The sequence below is a fragment of the Meles meles genome, chromosome 2 (assembly GCF_922984935.1).
Source record: "Meles meles chromosome 2, mMelMel3.1 paternal haplotype, whole genome shotgun sequence".
NCBI classification, from domain to species: Eukaryota; Metazoa; Chordata; class Mammalia; order Carnivora; family Mustelidae; genus Meles; species Meles meles.
Window position 1 is genome coordinate 118,140,386 of NC_060067.1, and position 21,125 is coordinate 118,161,510.

Consider the following 21,125-nt stretch of genomic DNA (forward strand, 5'->3'; position numbering starts at 1 on the left):
GAAAATAGAACTACCCTATGACCCAGCAATTGCACTACTGGGTATTTACCCTAAAGATAAAAACGTAGTGATCCGAAGGGGCACGTGTACCCGAATGTTTATAGCAGCAATGTCTACAATAGCCAAACTATGGAAAGAACCCAGATGTCCATCAACAGAAGAATCGATAAAGAAGAGGTGGTATATATACACAATGGAATACTATGCAGCCATCAAAAGAAATGAAATCTTGCCATTTGCGACGATGTGGATGGAACTAGAGGGTATGGTGCTTAGTGAAATAAGTCAATCGGAGAAAGACAACTATCATATGAACTCCCTGATATGAGGACGTGGAGATGCAACATGGGGGGTTAGAGGGATAGCAGAAGAATAAATGAAACAAGATGGGATTGGGATGGAGACAAACCATAAGTGACTCTTAATCTCACAAAACAAACTGGGGGTTGCTGGGGGGAGGTGGGGTTGGGAGGGGGTAGGGGGTATGGACATTGGGGAGGGTATGTGCTATCATGAGTGCTGTGAAGTGTGTAAACCTGTCGATTCATAGGCCTGTACCCCTGGGGATAAAAATACATTATATGTTTATTAAAAAAAAAAAAAAGAAAGAAAGAAAGGATGAATCCCAACTTTTGTAGCAACATGGACAGGACTGGAAGTGATTATGCTGAGTGAAATAAGTCAAGCAGAGTCAAGTATCATATGGTTTCACTTATTTGTGGAGCATAACAAATGACATGGAGGACATTGGGAGATGGAGAGGAGAAGGAAGTTGAGGGAAATTGGAAGGGGAGGCGAACCATAAGAGACTATGGACTCTGAAAAACAACCGTTTTGAAGGGGCGGGGGTGGGAGGATGGGGGTACCAGGTGGTGGGTAATAGGGAGGGCACATATTGCATGGAGCACTGGGTGTTGTGCAAAAGCAATGAATACTGTTATGCTGAAAAAATAAATTAAAAAAATTTAAAAAAAAACTAGGGAAAAAAATCAATGGCTAAAGGAAGGATTAAAATAATTTTAATTCACTTTATTATCATAAATAAATATTTAAATGTATATATAAAAATATATATATATCCAAATATTATTTATTAATAAGAAAAGACTTCTGTCATTTCTGAAAGTTTTCTTTTCCATGCATTCAGCTAACATCCTTATTAACAAGATGTTAAATACTTCTCAGTGAAGTCCATGTCACAGTTTTTCATTTTATTTCCTACTCTGAACCAGTAACTCCTAGCATTCTTTAGCAATAATCTTGACTAGGTTTTTTGTTTGATTTTTACTCTCAGGTGTGACTTTTTGTTAATTAGAATCTTACAGAGAAATGTGATATGCCAAAACAGTAAAGTCATAACCTCCATCATTAAGGGGTTGTAGTGAAGGGGTACAATTCTGTAAGACCTCTGAAACTCTCACTTCCCTTACAGACTAAATGATTGTGTCCCTTCAAATTCACATTGAAATCCTAAACCCCATGTGATGATGGTATTTTGGGGGTGGGGATGTGGGGAGGTAATTAGGAAGAGATGAGGTCATAAATGTAGGGCTTTATGGTGGGATTAGTGCCCTTATAAGAAGAGTAAGGGACAACAGAACCCCCCTCCCACCATGGGGGTTGGGTCTTCCACGTACTAACTTTTGGGAGGACACAATTCAGTCCATAGAAATATCTTTAATATTTCAAGGTAAATGGTGTTTTGTATGGCAGCATAGCAGCCTAAAATATCAAGCAAAGAACTATTTCTTTAATAGACAATAAAGAAGACCATCTATTCTACAGAACTTTTGTTTTGTTTTGTTTTTTAACTTCATTCACACTGGCTATCAACACATAGACACTCATCCTATAACATACAATTTTATTGGGGACCATAATCTAATAACACTAAAGCAATGGTTCTCAACTGGGGGAAATTTTGTCCTTGTGTGTAACTGGCAATGTGTAGAAGGTACTACTGGAGAGAGAACAGAGGGCAGGGATACTGTTATATATCCTACAGTGCTCAGAACCTACAACAAACAATAATCTGGTACCAAATGTCAAGAGCGCTGCTGTTGGAAAACCCTGCTCTAAAGATAATAACTCCTAACTTGCATTTAAAAACCTCTCTTCTGGGGCACCTGCGTGGCTCAGTGGGTTAAGCCTCTGCCTCCACCTCAGGTCATGGTATCAGGGTCCTGGGATCGAACCCCACATTGCGCTCCCTGCTCAGCGGGGAGCCTGCTCCCCCCCCCCGTCTCTCTGCCTACTTGTGATCTCTCTCTCTCTCTGTCAAATAAATAAATATAATCTTAAAAAAACAAAAAACAAACAAACAAAAAACCACACCTCTTTTTTGCACCAACCCCACACTGCCCCAACTAACTTAATACTCCTGAAACTACCAAAATGAGGCTGAATAAGTAAATAATTATACAAAAAATAAGTTCATTATTAAGTTGGAAATAAATCTTTTCTTGATCTAATTATATCTAATTTTGATTTGTAAGGTTTACAAAATTCTTATTTAATAGCAGTGGTTAAAATGAAACCCAAGATAAACAATAGAGAACTACCTCCAAATTACAGATCTATTATAATGTATTATAATAGAGTACAGCTAAATTGGTTTCTAAAATGTTTTAAAATTTTCAAATTTAGTAGGTAATGTATAAAGGTGAAGCTTAATGTTCATCTTGTCAAAATGTCACAAGTTATTTGTTATATGGATCAAAAGTGTCACAACTTAATTTTTAATGGATCCAAGTGGGTTATGTTGCTTTTATGGGGTTGTACCCCTCCTGTATGCTGCAAATCCAGTTTTAATGATGGCTTTTTCTTTTTAGCAACGTCCCTTCTTCCTTAAATCCCCAAATCACTTTTTCTTTAGCTATAGTCTTCTTTAATAAAACCAACTTTGTTTTCACAAGTTAACATTTTCCTGTTTAAATATCCAAGATGGTAATGCAAAGTACATAGCACAAAAAAATGAAAAAAAAAAAAATACTTCGATTGTTACCTGGTAAATTTTAGAGGCTAATTAGTCATTTTGGGTCATTCAAGTTGAAAAGAAAAAAATGAAATCAAGAAAAAAATAGAAACAAAATGCTTGAATGCCATTTTACTAAATCAGCTAACAAAAACCTTTCTTTCTTGGAGGGAGGGGTACTGAATTGCTTTAAGACTAGAACTATGTAACACTGCCTTTCAAAGTAATCATTGTCTTTCTAATTTCATTCAACAAATGAAGGTCTGATGTCTTGTATGTGTTATGTTTTAAATCTGATAGAACTAATGTTCAGGGGGAGAGAAATGAATGCTTCTTTCTGAGTTAATCCTCCAAAAATAAGCATTCCTGGCAAAGTGAATGGTAGATTTTCTATTTTGTTAAAATTGGTGATTCTATGCATCTTTACTATTAATCTACATGACTTTTATTCAACTCAGGTTTTTTGTATCCCACATAAACAAAGCTTGATCACATAAAATATATCTATAGTGTTATATTAAATACAGAAATATTTTCCTACTGTAACAAATAAAATTTATAATAAATCAATTACTTATTTATAGAAAGTTATTCCCAGAAATGTAAGACATGTTCCTTTTATCTGTAGTACTATTGCTATTTTAAATACTGGTTTATAGGGGCGCCTGGGTAGCTCAGCGGTTTAAGCCTCTGCCTTCGGCTCACGTCATGATCTCAGGATCCTGGGATTGAGCCCCACATCGGGCTCTCTGCTCAGTGGGGAACTGTTTCTCCCTCTCTCTCTGCCTGCCTCTCTGCTTACTGTGACCTCTCTCTGTCAAATAAATAAATAAAATATTTTAATAAATAAATAAATACTGGTTTATGAGTTTTCTAAAGCAACAATAATATGCTCATGAAGCCAATAATCAGCATCAATGCAATCATACCACAGTCTAAATAAAGGTCAAATTTCAGTAAAAACACTGTCCATTGCCAAGAACAAATAGAATATGCCCTAAATTTGTCTGCTCTCTCACTAATATGTTAAGAACTTTCAGAAGCTTGATGGTCTATAAAATCTGTTTTGTCATTTAATTGTATCAGATAATTATGTAATATATCATTGTTAATGTAGTCAACTCTGACATCATAAAGAACCATTGACTAGGATTTGTTTTTTTTAATCTTGATAATGAGTCAGGCTCTCTTACTATGTAACATTTCCTCATTTTATTGGCATTGTTAAGAACTCTTTAAAATTCCTTTCTCATTCCTCTTTTTCATTCTTATCTTACAGATCATTTTTTATTAAACTCTGTGAATTTTATTGCAAAATATTGTTGATATACAAGTTGAAAACACATACTTAGAAAAGTAATGCACATTGCTCTTCTTGTTATCTACCAAATATGTTTTCAGATTATAAAAGTTTAAGACTTTTATGATGTCACATTTTAAAACACCCTGAAAACACCAACTATAAAGATTTAATACTTTGTGTAATTTTTATATAGTATAGATATTACATAAATTAAAAATCTCATTAAGTTAATACCTTTTTGGTAGCTTTGTGAAAATAAAAAGTAAAATCTGTTTTTTGTTTAAGATTTTTGAGTACTTTCCCTACTTTCCCTCATATTACAGGATTATATCTCTAGGTAGTGTAGTCTGAAGTTAAATCACATGGTTTACAAAATAAAATATGGCCTTAGTCTTTCCAATTTTTAATAAATACAACTAGAACATCTAGCCTTGATTTAGGGATCTGTTTCTGGAATTATACAAAGTTCAATATAGATTATAGACCATCCTATTTTTCAGATTTTCAAATCATCATTGCTATAGGACTATAAAATTGATAATGAATCTGATTTAAGCACTAACAGTTTCTAACGAAGAAGTTGTTGGACGGTTTACAGCAAATAACCTTGCAAGGAAAGTATACTTATGGGTCAAGTATTTTTATCACTTACCAGCTCTTCCTGAAGTTGGGAAATGAGTTCATCCCGCTCTTTCAGCTGCAGCTTCAGCAGTGAGCATTCATCTTTCATTATATCCTATAAAAACATCAAAGAGACAGCGTCATAGGCTTAGCCCTTTCACTTTGCTCTTGATAGGGAAAGTCAGCTTCACACAGTGGGAGATAATTGCATATGACTAATGAAACTGAAATTTTCTCTACAGTGTGATATTTTTCATAATATATTCTAAGTTGCAAAATAAACAAGCTAATGTATCTGAAGATATTATTCTATATAATACACACACACTTTTTAAAAAAAAATCAGTCTTTCTCTTTGATATTCATTTGTCCATTTTGTTGCCAACAACAGAAACTAGGGAATTATCCTAAGTTCTTTCTTCCCATTCTTGTGCATACATAGTGAGTAGAAAAAGGACTATCCTTTAAAAGAGATACTTTTATCTACCATTTGTTCCCCTGCTATAATGAAATATTAATTCCCAAACCAGTTACCATGTTATAGTCTTTGTCTTTAATGACATCTCTCTGATATTTGTCCCTTCCCCTAGAGCTCTATCTTTGGGCATTTAATCTTCTACTGGTCAAGTACACTCAGGCACAGCCTCTGTGTACACAATACATCCATATCTAGGGCCTATATTACTATATGCTGGTAACTCTCAGATAAAATTACTTAATCAAGACTCCTCTATCTTCCAAGTGCCAGTCCACAAACAAAACTACTTATTGAGCATATACCCACATTGTCCCATAGATATTCCAGGACAACTATCATCTCATCATTTCTCTCTACCTGAAAACTTCACTTCTACTTACTTCTCACACCTTCCTAGTGACTAAAAATACCCAGGAAGCCATCCTATACTCTCAGTTTTACTCACTCTGAACCAAATCTGATACCTCTCTCATCTCTATTTCTTTATTATGTCTTAGACTCACTAACTCTTCTCTAAACTCATTAACTTATTCTAGGTACTCATTGCTTCTTTTCCTGGCTTAATGCAGTAAGTTTCTAAACTGGTTTTCTATCACATTCCCGATCTGCCAGAGATACTTGCATTAATGGGGATAAATTACATTCCTTCTTATTTAACAGCTAATCACCTCCTTCAGGAAAATAAAGAAGGCAACACTCTTTAGCACAGCATATAGTGGCTTTCGTTATCTGCTACTGGCTTATTTCTGGAGCTTCAAAGTTTTCATTTCCAACTTTCTTAAGAACCTTCACTCATTCCTATAGAACTGAAACACAAGGTGTTTTATGTATTCTTGCTTTACACATACACAAGTCTGGACTATACAGTCTTCTACCCACAGCACCCCTCTCTTCCCCACAACTGTACTTTTAGAGGCATTTCAAACATTGCTCCTTATTCCACTAGAGAGGTTCCCCTTGTTGGCTGAGTAAGATGTCCCTTGGGAGTAAGGGCATGCTCCACAGCATCTAAATCATATGTCATTTCATGCAATATTAATACTTCACGTGCTGTTTGCTTATTCCCCAGCTTCTTTGGACCTTTTTCCCCCTCCAACTCAGCAAATAGACTATTTCATTACCACCAAACACTGTAACTAATGTGTATATGCTCAAAGCCACATTTCCTTCCCATAAAATCACCAAATAAGTAATATAAACATTAGAATTCCCACTTTTTCTGAATCTGTTAACTGAACTGACAAGGAAAACAACAGCTAATGACTTAAAAACAACAACAACAGAATACTGGTTTATTTTGGTGTTTATTCATGGTGTTAATAATTTCTACTTCCTCTAAACTAAGCAACACCAAACATATGATTTGGATTTACTAATTTCTTTCAGTTGTTTACAACCAGCTTGACTGGGAGAGGCTAATTAGCCTCCTTTTGCAGTAGGCCTATTTCTTCCCTAAATCATGTTTTCATAGAGTTTACACTCATTGTTTTTAATATTTATTTTTGTAGATTTTAAATATTAATGCAAAGAACACTTAGCCTGCTCCACAATATAAAGGAAAAAAAAATAGCAAACTTAAGAGGTAGCTAAAAGAATAATCCTGCTTCTTAGAATCTGAGATCTAGGATCAAATTGTTGGGCTTTCAATTAACTAGTCCTGTGGTTCTGCGCTAGTAACTTTTGTGTGGAGGTTGAAGATAACAGCAGACCATAAACTACCTGATGGCAAATACCGCACCATACTAATATTTATATTCCCAAAGGCTTGCATAATATCTCACTTAAGAAAAATTAATTATTCTCATAAAATAAAATGCCACAGGTGAGTTCTTCAGGAAACAAATATTGAGGTGGAGTTAAGGATGCAAATGGTTTATTAGAGATTAAACCCATGTAAAAAGAAAAGAAAATCAGACTTGGGTAGGGAGATAGCTGGACCCAGATTCATACCTGATGACTCCTCTGTCAGCGAAACAAAGAGATCCAGCGCCAAGAGCGCCTGTTAAAGGAATCACACGTTGAGGCAAAGTGGGCAGGCCCTTATATCACTCCATGTTCAGTCATTGACTAGGGGCTGTCTCAAGAGCTAGATCTCAGCTGCTGTTATTTATTCTTTGTTTCAGATCACCCACAGATGAGACTGACTTCAGCTAGAAAGAAGAGGCAGGCCCTTAGGGCATGAGCTAAGAGTAAGAGGCAATCAGCCAACCACAGGACTTGGAGCTGGGCAGTGAGTCCTTTACTGAAAGAAGATCTGGTCATCTGTCTAAATCTACTACAACTGTTTTTTATAGATTAATTATCAACAATATTTTTGTATGTTAATTATTTTGTTGATTAATTTAAAATGGAAGATTCACCTATATTGTGACTAACAGGAATCATAAAAAAAATTGTTTTTTCCAAAATACACTCACTTTATATAATTCTCTCATTTTGTTACTGGGGAACTTCTTCAAGAAATTCATAATCTCAGGTATGTCATTTACATTTACTTATGGAATAATGCATTAATTATTTATGTCATCAGAAGCCAATTTTTACAAAAACATTTATGATGACTATGCAATGAATCTTATTTAGAGTTTCATTTTTAGTTGTTATATATACATGTGTCAATATTCACAGAAGTATTTGTCTAATACATAAAATAAAATCCCTTGAACAACATTCTTAGCTTAAGACTAAGAACAATATCCCCTCAAAATTCTCACTATGTTTGCAAATTTCTAGGATGTATTTGGCAGGATAATCTACTGAGTTAGAAATCATATTAATGTGTAGAATTAAGTCGATTTTAACATTCCTGATTTTTCAAATAACCAGGTGCCTGGGTGGCTCAGTCAGTTAAGCATCTGCCTTTGTCCCAGGTCATGATCTCAGGGTCCTGGGATCCAGTCCCGCATCTGGCTCCTTGCTCAGTGGGGAGTTTACTCCTCCCTCACCCTCTGATCCTACCCCCTGCTCATGCCTGCTCTTTCTCTTAAATAAACAAAAGCTTAAAAAAAATTATTCCATTCACATTGAGAGTGATTATTGAGAGATAGGTTTTTATTGACATCGTGTTGCCTTTGAAGTCTTTCTGTCTGTAGATTGTTTCTATATTTCTGTTCAATGATATTCTTAGGATTTTTTCTCTTTTATAGGACCCCCCTTAATATTTCCTGCAGTGTCGGCTTGGTGGTTGCATAGTCTTTTAAGCCTTGCTGGTCTTGGAAACTCTTTATCTCTCCATCCATTTTAAATGTCAGTCTTGCTGGATAGAGTATTCTTGGCTGCATGTTCTTCTCATTTAGTACTCTGAATATATTTTGCCAGCCCTTCCTGGCTTGCCAGGTCTCTGTGGAAAGGTCTGACGTTATTCTAATGGGCTTTCCTCTGTATGTAAGGAGCTTCTTTGTCCTAGCTGCTTTTAAGAGGGTCTCTCTTGAAACATAATTCCTCATTCTAACTATAAGGTGTCGTGAGGACTTTCGAGAATCTAAAATCTTGGGAGGAAATCTCTCTGCCTCTAGTACATGAACGTTGTTTCCATTCATGAGATTGGGAAAATTTTCATAGACAACTTCTTCCACTATATCTTCTAGACTTCTTTCTTTTTCTTCCCCTTCAGGGATTCCAATAATTCTGACGTTGGAACGTTTCATGGCATCGTTTATTTCCCTGATTCTGTTTTCGTGGCTTCTGAGCTGTTTGTTCCAGGCTTCCTCCTGATCCTTTCTCTCTGTTTGTCCTCCAGATCACTAATTCTATCTTCTGTATCAGTTACCCTAGCTTTTAGAGAATTTAGATTAGATTGGAACTCATTGAGATCATTTTGAACATCATCCCTTTCAATTCTGTGGCTTTCAGTTCTGCCCTAACATTGTGAACATCATCCCTGGTGGCTTTCAGTTCTGCCCTAATCAATTCTGTTTGATCATCCATGGCTTTCTCCAACCTAGCTATTGCCTGGATAATTGTTAGTCTGAATTCCTTTTCTGACAGATTGTCTATGTCGATAGCCATTGGCTCTGTTGCAGAAGGCCCATCCTCTGTATTTTTCTTCTGTTGGGTATTCCTCCTCCTAGTCATTTGGTAAGAGATGACTGAACAGATGCAGCTGGACTTATTGATTGTGGTGTAGTCAATGTGCACCCTGGAATGCTTCTGTGCAATCAGGATTCCCCACCCAAATGAGAGAAAAAAGAAAAAAAGAAAAAGAAATAGAGAAGAAGAAAGAAAAAAAAAAGGGAAAAGAAAAAAGGAAAAAAAAAAAAAGAGAGAGAGATAGGAAAAAAAGGGAAGATAAAAGAGAAGGCTCAGCCCAAATGGGCTACAAGGTAAGATTTGTGAAGTATACAAACAAAAACAGACAAACAAAAAGACTGCCACTGGCGTCTTCTGCTCCTGTAGAGATCCAGACATGTATAATTCTGATCTCAGGCTGATTTCATGGGTGGTTGGAGTTCTTTGGTAGGTAATCAGCTCACTTTAGAGTACAGGTTGAAACGGTGCCTCCTCCTACTTCCCCGCCATCTTGACTCCCCCCCCCTTTTTTTTTAAGAAGCTTTTTTTATTCATTGTCTAACCAACAGAGAAGGTCAGCTTGAACCAAAACAAGCTAAAATAGCCTCATTACAACACAACAGGGCACAACCCAAAATGAGGACAGAGGTTGGCCTCAGTTCTTTTCAGAGCAGACCAAGCAAGTATTTATACACAGGTGCCCCATTAAAAACTGATTAGCAATGCACCACCACCCCACAAATGCAGACTGCGTAGAGCAATCGCTGGGGGCTCCTCACATGTGTCAGCCATAAATAAGCCCTTGCTTTTTTGAGGAAAGGGTGACCAGCATGCACCTTGAGTGATGGCACCATCTGTTTACTCTGGAACTCTGATGGGGAGGTAACCATTTATTTCCTCCCCTGAATCTGAGATGCAATAATAGCCTTTGTGAATACCTAAAAAGTGTCCTGCAAGACAGGTGCTGGAGGTTCCCTTAACAAAGAATTCAGAGTAATCGTATAGGGCTCTTCAGTACTTAATCCTGTTGTTTTCCAGAAAACTTTGCAAATGGGCTCCCAAGAAGCAAGCAGGGCCCTTATCAGCACCCCACAGGCCTGTGAGTGAGGTGCCTCTCAGAGCAGCCACCCATGGAAGAGAAGAGGGAAGGGGCCAGAAATCAGCTCAAACACTCCATGCTGCTTCTGACTCTCTCCATCTCATGCAGAAAGCTGTAGAATTGTAAAAAAATACTTCCCACTTTCTCCAGTTCACTGCTCCCAGATGTCACTCCAAATTTCGACTCCATATCTATAAGCTGGTTAATCATCAGAGTCTGTCCTATGGCCCATCGAGCAAGGGTGGGGGCACTCTGCTTCCACTTTTCAGAAAAGTAAGTGGCTTTCTCCTCACTAAGACGAAGAGTTATGAGATCAGCCCGGACCTGATCTGCTGTGAGACTCTTCTTCAACGCACCGTTTGGAACCAGAAGGAGGCTTTTCACAATGCTTCTGAGAGGGCCAAGACTGATCTGATTGGTGGTGGCAAACTCAGAGAGCTGAGCCAGAAACCTTTCCACCTCTTTTGGCTCAGTTAGGAAGTGGAAAAGCACTTCTGTCAAGGCTGAGAACTGCTGCGCGCCCAGCTGATTCAGTTGCTGCATGTCACCGCCCACGGCCTTGGGCACGGGGTCCTGCGTGCAGTGCAGCTGGCCCATGGCGTCCCCTTGGCCCTGCAGGGCCCGCCGCCTCCTAGCTTCCTTGTCGCTGCCGCCGACCTCGCCGCGCTTCCGCAGCCGCACTTTCGCCACGGCGGCCGAAGGGGTGCAGATTGGATAAAACGACTTCCATATGTTGTCTACAAGAGACCCATTTTGAACCTAAGGATACACCCAGACTGAAAGTGAAGGGATAGAGAAGCATCTTTCATGCCAATGGGCCTCAAAAGAAGGCCAGGGTAGCGATTCTCATATCAGATAAATTAGATTTTAAACTAAAGACTGTAGTCAGAGATACAGAAGGACACTACATAATTCTTAAAGGGACTATCCACCAGGATGATCTAACAATTGTGAATATCTATGCCCCCAATATGGGAGCACCCAATTACATAAGAAAACTATTAATCAAGATAAAGAGTCATATTGATATGAATACAATAGTAGTAGGAGATCTTAATAAGCCTCTCTCAGAAATAGACAGATCATTGAAGCAGAAAATTAATAAAGAAATAAGAGCATTGAATGAAACATTGGACCAGATGGACCTCATAGACATATACAGAACGTTCCACCCTAAAACAACAGAATACTCATTCTTCTCAAGTGCACATGGAACCTTCTCCAGAATAGACCACATACTGGGTCACAAAGCAGGACTCAATCGATACCAAAAGAGTGACATTATTCCCTGCATATTCTCAGATCACAATGCTTTGAAACTGGAACTCAATCACAAGGAAAAGTTCAGAAGGAACTCAACACATGGAAGCTAAAGACCACTTTGCTTAAGAATGCTTAGATCAACCAGGAGATCAAAGATAAACTTAAACAATTCATGGAAACCAATGAGAATGAAGACACTTCGGCCCAAAACCTATGGGATACAGCAAAGGCGGTTCTAAGGGGGAAATATATAGCCATTCAAGCCTCCCTCAAAAAAAATTGAAAAATCCAGAATACACCAGCTGTCTCTACACCTTAAAGAACTGGAGAATCAACAACAAATCAAACCAACTCCACACGCAGAAGGGAAATAATCAAGATTAGAGCAGAGATCAATGAGGTAGAAACGAGAGATACAGTGGAATGTATCAATGAAACTAGAAGCTGGTTTTTTGAAAGAATCAATAAGATCGATAAACCATTGGCCACACTAATCCAAAAGAAAAGAGAGACAGCCCAAATTAATAAAATTATGAATGAAAAGGGAGAGATCACAACTAACACCAAGGAAATAGAAACAATCATCAGAAATTATTACCAACAGTTATATGCCAATAAGCTAAGCAACCTAGATGAAATGGATGCATTCCTGGAAAGCTACAAGCTCCCAAAATTGAACCAGGAAGAAATTGACAACCTGAATAGACCGATATCTAGTAACGAGATTGAAACAGTGATCAAAAATCTCCCAAAAAACAAGAGCCCAGGACCTGACGGATTCCCTGGGGAATTCTACCAAACTTTCAAAGAAGAAATAACACCAATTCTCCTGAAGCTGTTCCAAAAAATTGAAGCAGAAGGAAAACTTCCAGACTCTTTTTATGAAGCCAGCATTACCCTGATCCCCAAACCAGGCAAAGACCCTACCAAAAAGGAGAATTTCAGACCAATATCACTGATGAATATGGATGCAAAGATTCTCAACAAGATCCTTGCAAACAGGATCCAGCAGCACATTAAAAAGATTATCCACCATGACCAGGTGGGATTCATCCCTGGGTTGCAAGGTTGGCTCAACATTCGCAAATCAATCAGTGTGATAGAACACATCAATAAGAGAAGAGAGAAGAACCACATGGTCCTCTCAATTGATGCAGAAAAAGCATTTGACAAAATCCAGCATCCGTTCCTGATGAGAAAACTTCAAAGTATAGGGATAGAGGGAACATGCCTGAACTTCATAAAATCTATCTATGAAAGACCCACAGCAAATATCATCCTCAATGGGAAAAAGCTTGCAGCCTTCCCGTTGAGATCAGGAACACGACAAGGATGCCCACTCTCACCACTCTTGTTCAACATAGTATTAGAAGTTCTAGCAATGGCAATCAGACAACAAAGAGAAATAAAAGGTATCCAAATTGGCAAGGAAGAAGTCAAACTCTCTCTCTTCGCAGATGACATGATTCTTTATATGGAAAACCCCAAAGAATCCACCCCCAAACTACTAGAACTCATACAGCAATTCAGTAACGTGGCAGGATACAAAGTCAATGTACAGAAATCAGTGACTTTCTTATACACTAACAATGAAAATACAGAAAGGCAAATTAGAGAATCGATTCCATTTACTATAGCACCAAGAACCATAAGATACCTGGGCATAAACCTAACCAAAGAAGTAAAGGACCTGTACTCGAGGAACTACAGAACACTCATGAAAGAAATTGAAGAAGACACAAAAAGATGGAAGACTGTTCCATGCTCTTGGATTGGAAGAATAAACATTGTTAAAATGTCTATACTGCCTAGAGCAATCTATACTTTTAATGCCATTCCGATCAAAATTCCACCGATATTTTTCAAAGAGCTGGAGCAAATAATCCTAAAATTTGTATGGAATCAGAAGAGACCCCAAATTGCTAAGGAAATGTTGAAAAACAAAAACAAAACTGGCGGCATCACGCTACCCGATTTCAAGCTTTACTACAAAGCTGTGATCACCAAGACAGCGTGGTACTGGCATAAAAACAGACACATAGACCAGTGGAATAGAGTGGAGAGCCCAGATATGGACCCTCAACTCTATGGTGAAATAATCTTTGACAAAACAGGAAAAAATAATCAATGGAAAAAAGACAGTCTCTTCAATCAATGGTGCTGGGAAAACTGGACAGCGATATGTAGAAGAATGAAACTCGACCATTCTCTTACACTGTACAGAAAGATAAACTCAAAATGGATAAAAGACCTCAACGTGAGACAGGAATCTATCAGAATCCTAGAGGAGAACATAGGCAGTAACCTCTTCGATATCAGCCACAGCAACTTCTTTCAAGATATGTCTCCAAAGGCCAAGGAAACAAAAGCAAAAATGAACTTTTGGGACTTCATCAAGATCAAAAGCTTCTGCACAGCAAAGGAAACAGTCAACAAAACAAAAAGGCAACCCACGGAATGGGAGAAGATATTTGCAAATGACAGTACAGACAAAAGGTTGATATCCAGGATCTATAAAGAACTTCTCAAACTCAACACACACAAAACAGATAATCATATCAAAAAATGGGCAGAAGATATGAACAGACACTTCTCCAACGAAGACATACAAATGGCTATCAGACACATGAAAAAATGTTCATCATCACTAGCCATCAGGGAGATTCAAATTAAAACCACATTGAGATACCACCTGACACCAGTTAGAATGGCCAAAATTAGCAAGACAGGAAACAACGTGTGTTGGAGAGGATGTGGAGAAAGGGGAACCCTCTTACACTGTTGGTGGGAATGCAAGTTAGTGCAGCCACTTTGGAGAACAGTGTGGAGATTCCTGAAGAAATTAAGAATAGAGCTTCCCTATGACCCTGCAATTGCACTACTGGGTATTTACCCCAAAGATACAGATGTAGTGAAAAGAAGGGCCATCTGTACCCCAATGTTTACTGCAGCAATGGCTACGGTCACCAAACTGTGGAAAGAACCAAGATGCCCTTCAACGGATGAATGGATAAGGAAGATGTGGTTCATATACACAATGGAGTATTATGCCTCCATCAGAAAGGATGAATACCCAACTTTTGTAGCAACATGGATGGGACTGGAAGAGATTATGCTGAGCGAAATAAGTCAAGGAGAGAGAGTCAAGTATCATATGGTCTCACTTATTTGTGGAGCATAACAAATAACATGGAGGACATGGGGAGATGGAGAGGAGAGGGAGTTGAGGGAAACTGGAAGGGGAGATGAACCATGAGAGACTATGGACTCTGAAAAACAACCAGAGGGTTTTGAAGGGGCGGGGGGGGGGGGTGGGAGGTTGAGGAACCAGGTGGTGGGTAATAGGGAGGGCACGTACTGCATGGAGCACTGGGTGTGATGCCAAAACAATGAACACTGTTATGCTGTAAATAAACAAATTTAAAAAAATGAAAAAAAAAAAGAAAAAAAAATAAAGACAAAAAAAAAATTAATCCATTAACCTGTAGGCTTATGTAACCAATTTAACCTTGTACTTATTTAAAGATTTATTTATTTATATGAGAGAGAAAGACAGAGTGCAGCAGGGAGGGGCAGAAGGAGAGGGAGAGAGAGTCTTAAGCACATGCCCCACTCACTATGGAGCCTGACACGGGGCTCAATTTCACAACCCTGAGATCATGACCTGAGCTGAAACCAAGAGTTGGACTAAATAAGCTTCTGCTTATTTAAATGTATATTATTCATTGATAGGAAACTGCAGATTTTAATAATTATGACATTTTCTCATTCAAGCACAATTAATTTTCAGGACTAAAATTCAATTCTATTTTTTTAAATTAAATTATATTATTTCTAAATTCATAATTATTTATAAATATAGAATTCACAGTGTGGTAGATTAAAGACAGCTACAAATATTTTGTTACTATTCCTACTGAAAGAGGGAGGCCAATGCTCTGTCCTTGGATCTAGGCTGGTTTTATTGTTTGACCATGAGGATATGATGGACTTAACTCTACATGAATTCCAGGACTAGATAAGAAAAAGACTTTCAGATTCCACAACTGATCTCCTACAATGCTCCTTTTTCAGATTATTCCCTTGAAGAAGGAAGCCAACACCCATGCCAAAAAGTAAAACCACATGCACTTCTGTTGACAGCCCCCTATGAGTTCTGAGAGGATACCCAGCTACAATTGCTAGCCCTGAGAATGAGCCATTTTGCACATCTAGCCAAGTGGAGCTTTCAAGTGACCAAAGCCCACACCACTTATCTGACCATAACTGCCTAAGCTGAATTATGCCCAAATTCCTGACCTGCAAACAGTGAACAAATAAAATTATAATTTTATACAATTAATTTGGGGGATGATTTGTTACAAACACCATAGCAAATGTGGACAAACTCCAAATTATTATAATTAGAATTATAGTAGTAAAAAAATGTATGCAGCTAGTTTTAAATAGAATTTTTTGTGATTTATGATTTTTGTGATTTAAGTTATAGTTTAAATAGTGCAATTGTCAAATAGCTCATTTTATGCATGAAAGGAAGATTTATGACCTCATTGCATAAGTTATTAGAGAAGCAGACATACAGATATAAAAGTAGTTTACAAAGTATCTTATTCATGTACTTTTATTTGATAAATTTGGGAAGTTAGAGCCAGATACACAGATATTCAGGTAATTTGTCCGAAATTCACTTAGCTGACTTCAATCCCATATATTCCATAATTTATTTTTGCCTAGGATTAGAACCAAATCATTGTGTCAGACTGTTATATAAACAGAAATCAAATGCCAAAAAAAAAAGGCAAGGAGAATCCATAAATCATTTTGAAAATGATCTTATGCTGAAATTAGAAACATAGGTTTAAAAAAATCACATAATTTCTAACTCACACACCTCCAGATAATTCTGCAGGTAAAATTATTAATGTAATTCTGGGCTACTACTTACAAACAAATGTCATAATTGGTGTTAAATCATCATGATTCCATTTATAGACCTCTGGAGGGCTTTACTTATGATTTACAAGTTATTTCCTCATTCTTGTAAACAAAAAGGTCAAAAGATTTTTAAAAAATAAAGGAAAGAGACAACTCTATCAGAGAAAAGAAGGATAGAATGTTATGAACAAGTAGGAAAAAAAAAGAAATAGGGATATGGTAGGAAAGGACAGCAGGGCAGAGGTTACAAAACACAAAAATGTATAATAATAGACAATGTATTTTGCAGCTCTACCTAACTAACTGGCGTTCTATAATTCTCATGTTAACTGAGTTTTAAAGTAGCATGCTATCTGCAATACCTGAGCAGCTAGAGGAATAAAGCAGTGTAGGCATATAGTCATCTAAACAGGAGCATAAGAGGAACTGCTTTTTGAATATTGAAAACAAAGTCAAAGTGCTTGGGTGGCTCACTTGGTTAAGTGTCTGCCTTTGGCTTAGGTCATGATCCTGTTGTCCCAGGATCAAGCCCCACATCAGGCTCACCACTCAATGGGGAGTCTGCTTCTCCCTCTGACCCTCCCTGTTCTCATGCTTTTGCTTTCTCTTTCTCTCAAATAAGTAAATAAATCTTTTAAAAAGTGAGTAAAAACACCACTCTAATTCTTTATTATTTAGTTTGAAATAATTATAAAAAATTTAAAACATTCAGTATTAATGCTACATCATGAAAAATTATCTTTTTATATTTAATTAAAAATATTCTGGATATGACTTTGTACATTCCCTTATGAGATGAGCTAACATTTCATTGATTTACAGTGTATTTCCTAAATATTTTTATAGAAATATAAAAATTAAAAAGGCATAATAGGTGTTCAAAGTGAGTACTTTAGAAATACATATTTTTAGCATATAGATCAAATCAGGAAACAGCATTATCCCTTGATACAATGGCATATTGGTTTTGATTTTCCAAAAATCAAAGATCAGCATGATCTTTTCATTTGCAAGTTTTACTCTTAGGAAATATTAAGACTTCTTACTGATCTTTATCAGTCAAAAGATAATGATGACGATATCTGATATGTGTATAGGATAGGGGCTTTATAATCTGTAAAACACTTTTATGTACAGAATTTCTTTTTACAATAGAATATCTCTTGACCAGTTATTGGGCAAAATGGTACATTTCTAGGATAAGTAAAGGCTTGAGGCATAAAAATGAAGCAAAAAGGCAATTTCAGCAAAGGTCAAACAAAAGGAAATAATTAATAATAATACTAAGACCCTTAGAATGTTTTCCTTAACCTCTCAAAAAATTTATTGTATTCCTACATTTTTTGGAATCATTAAAAACATTAGCCTGGGGGCACCTGAGTGGCTCAGTGGGTTAAGCCTCTGCCTTCGGCTCAAGTCATGATCCCGGGGTCATGGGATCGAGCCCCGCATCGGGCTCTCTGCTTGGTGGGAAGCCTGCTTCCCTTCCTCTCTCTCTCTGCCTGCCTCTCTGCCTGCTTGTGATCTCTGTCTGTCAAATAAATAAATAAAATTTTTAAAAAAATTAGCCTCCCTGAGAAATCTGCGAGGATGTTAAAACAGTTCCGTGAGACCACGGGCTTGTCATTTCTACATTGTTAGACTGCTCTTAGATTCACTTTCTTACATCAGTAAGAAAAAGTTGGGTTGCATAACTCTTTTAATGTACTTTACCTTATTTTTTTTCTACAAGTAAGTGATGAGAACATGTTAATCTAAGTCATGATCCTTATAAAAAATATTTACTCAAAGTTTTCACTATTTTATTATTTGTTTCATCCAGGATTTTTTTTGGGGGGGGGAGTGGTTAAAAGTAAAATTAAAAAAGACCCCAAACTTTCTCCAGCAAGAGGGTAAAGTAGGAGACCTAATATCGTCGGTCCCAGGAGTTCAGCTAGAAAGTTATCAAACCATTCTGAACACCTACAAACTCAAGAGAAGATTGAAGAGAAGAAAAGCAGCAACTCTAGGAAAAGAAGAGTGACCACTTTCTGGAAAGTAGGATGTGTGGAGAAGTGAATCCAAGGTGATATATGGGAAGATAGACCATGGGAGAGGGCAAGCAGTAGTGCAGGGGAGCACAAAATCAGAACTTTTTGAAGTCTGTTCCACAGAGGGACATCACTCCAGAGGCTAAGAAGGGGGTTGCTGAGACAGTGTGGCCTCAGAACCCACAGGGTCACAAAAACACCACGGGTGCCTGAGTGTGGCAGAGCCCCAGGTGTCAGAGTGGGTAGCTGGTTGCAGAGATGGATCTGAGGAGTGGGCTCTCAGGCCAAGATTACCTTAAACCATGATCTGAAACTCAGTGGGGCCACTGCTCTTTGAGCAGGGACCCACAAGTGGCAGATCCAGGGAGACCCCCTCCTTCCTCCTCCACGAGGAGAAGCACTGCAGTGCACTGCAGGAATTTGCTCCATTTGGAGACTCCAAAGGGGGCCATGTGCCAGAAACAGAAGCGCTCAGTTACAGGCTGGGTGAGCTCAGAGTGTGGCTGGAGACCAGAGAGACGGGGCTGATTGACTGCCTTTCTCTGAGGACAACTGAGGAGTGGTGCCCCAAGCTCTTACCTCCTATGGGGCTGGAGATTGGGAGGCCACCTTCTTCATTCCCATCTTCCAAAGCTGTATGGAAAGCTTGCAGGGAACAAAAGCTCCTGAGACCAAAACCAAGCTGATTATTTAGCCTGGCCCCTGGCAAGGGCAGTGCAATTCTACCTTGGGTAAAGACATTTGAGAATCACAGCAACACACCCCTCCCCAAGAAGATCAGTAAGAACATCCAGCCAAGATCAAGTTCACCAATGAATGAGAACTGCAAAACTTCAGAACTACCGGAATACAGCACATGAAATTCATGGCTTACTTTCAATTATTCTTTAGTCTTTCAAAGTTAAATTTTTTTATTTTTTTCTTATTGTATTTAAAAACAATTTTCCCCTTTCCTATTTTAATTTTTTAAACTATTTTATCTTATCAATATCTTTTTAAAAGTCTTTTTAAATTTTCACTATTATAGTCATATTCCATCCCTTCATTGTATTTAGCCTTATTATTTATATACAGATAGGTTTTACTTTCTTTAAAATTTTGGGATATAGTTTCTTCTAACAGATCAAAATATACCCTAAATAATGCATGGTTTTGTTCTAGTCTCTAGCCTGATCACATTCTTTCCATTATTTTTTTCCAACCAACTTCTTATCAATTCCTTTTTTAGAATCATTTTTTAAAAATTTTCATCTTACAGTCATATTCCATCCCTTCATTGTGTTTCCCTTATTTTTTAATATATGTAAGGTTTTCTTTCTTTAAAATTTTGGGAGACAGTTTCTTCTAACAGACCAAAATACAGCCCAAGTCAAGTGTGTGGCTCTGTTCTATTCACCAGTCTAATATATATATATTTTTTAATTTTTTTCTGCATTCTTCTCTATCACCCCCACCCCAGTTTCAGGTCTCTTTTGATTTGGTTAGTGTATATTTGTCTGGGGATGTTGCTACCCTTTTAGTATTCTGTTCTTTCATTCATCTGTTCTTACCTGGATAAAGCAACAAGGTGGAAAAACTCATCTCAAAAAAAAAAAAAAAAAAAGAGAAAGAGAGACAGTACTGATGGCCAGGGACCTAATCAATATGGACATTAGTAAGATGTTCAAGCTGGGCTTGAAAAAAGAATGGAGGATACTAGAGAATTCCTTTCTGGAGAAATAAAAGAACTAAAATCTAACCAAGTTGAAATTTAAAGAAGCTATTAATAAGGTGCAATAAAAATTGGAGGCTCTTACTGCTAGGATAAATGAGGCAGAAGAGAGAATTAGTGATACAGAAGACCAAATCATGGAGAATAAAATAAAATAAGTAAATAAATAATAAAATAAATAAATAAAATAAAAGCTGAGGAAAAGAGAGATAAACAACTATTGGACCACGAAGAGAGAATTCAAGATAAAACTGATACCATAAATGAAAAAATATTAGAATAATTGGGATCCCAGAAGAAGAAAAAAGAGAGAGGGGTGCGGAAGGTATACTGGAGCAATTTCCCTAATTTGGTGAAGGGAGGAGGCACAGAGAACCCCCCTTCAAATCAATAAAAATAGGTCCACATCCCATCATCGAATAGTAACACTTACGACTTTCAGTGACAAAGGGAAAATCCTGAAAGCAGCTTGGCACAAGAGGTCTGTAACATACAATGGTAGAAATATTAAACTGGTAGCAGACCTATACACAGAGACTTGGCAGGCCAGAAAGGACAGGCATGATATATTAAGAGCACTAAACAAGAAAAATATGCAGCCAAGAATACTATATCTACCTAGGCTATCATTGAAAATAAAATGAGAAATAAAAATATTCCAGAACAAACAAAAAAATAAAAGAATTTGTAAACAACAAACCAT

General features: G+C 37.4%; 2 protein-coding genes across 4 annotated transcripts in view; both read right to left on the reverse strand.

Moving 5' to 3' along the window:
* CCSER1 (coiled-coil serine rich protein 1) overlaps positions 1-21,125 on the reverse strand; it is an 877,572-nt gene that overhangs the window by 212,702 nt on the left and 643,745 nt on the right. For all 3 annotated transcript variants that reach the window (XM_045997844.1, XM_045997841.1, XM_045997843.1), the window contains one exon: positions 4,930-5,013. In XM_045997844.1, coding sequence (XP_045853800.1) covers positions 4,930-5,013 — 84 coding nt within the window. The remainder of the gene's footprint in view (positions 1-4,929; positions 5,014-21,125) is intronic.
* Positions 9,927-11,109, reverse strand: LOC123937185 (COMM domain-containing protein 7-like). The gene has a single exon (XM_045997846.1). It carries the CDS (start codon positions 11,078-11,080, stop codon positions 10,544-10,546), a length of 537 nt encoding a protein of 178 aa, XP_045853802.1. The 5' UTR covers positions 11,081-11,109; the 3' UTR covers positions 9,927-10,543.

Bases quoted from the DNA above. Each gene is read 5' to 3' on its own strand.
- LOC123937185 (XM_045997846.1), bottom strand. From the start codon at position 11,080: ATGGGCCAGCTGCACTGCACGCAGGACCCCGTGCCCAAGGCCGTGGGC.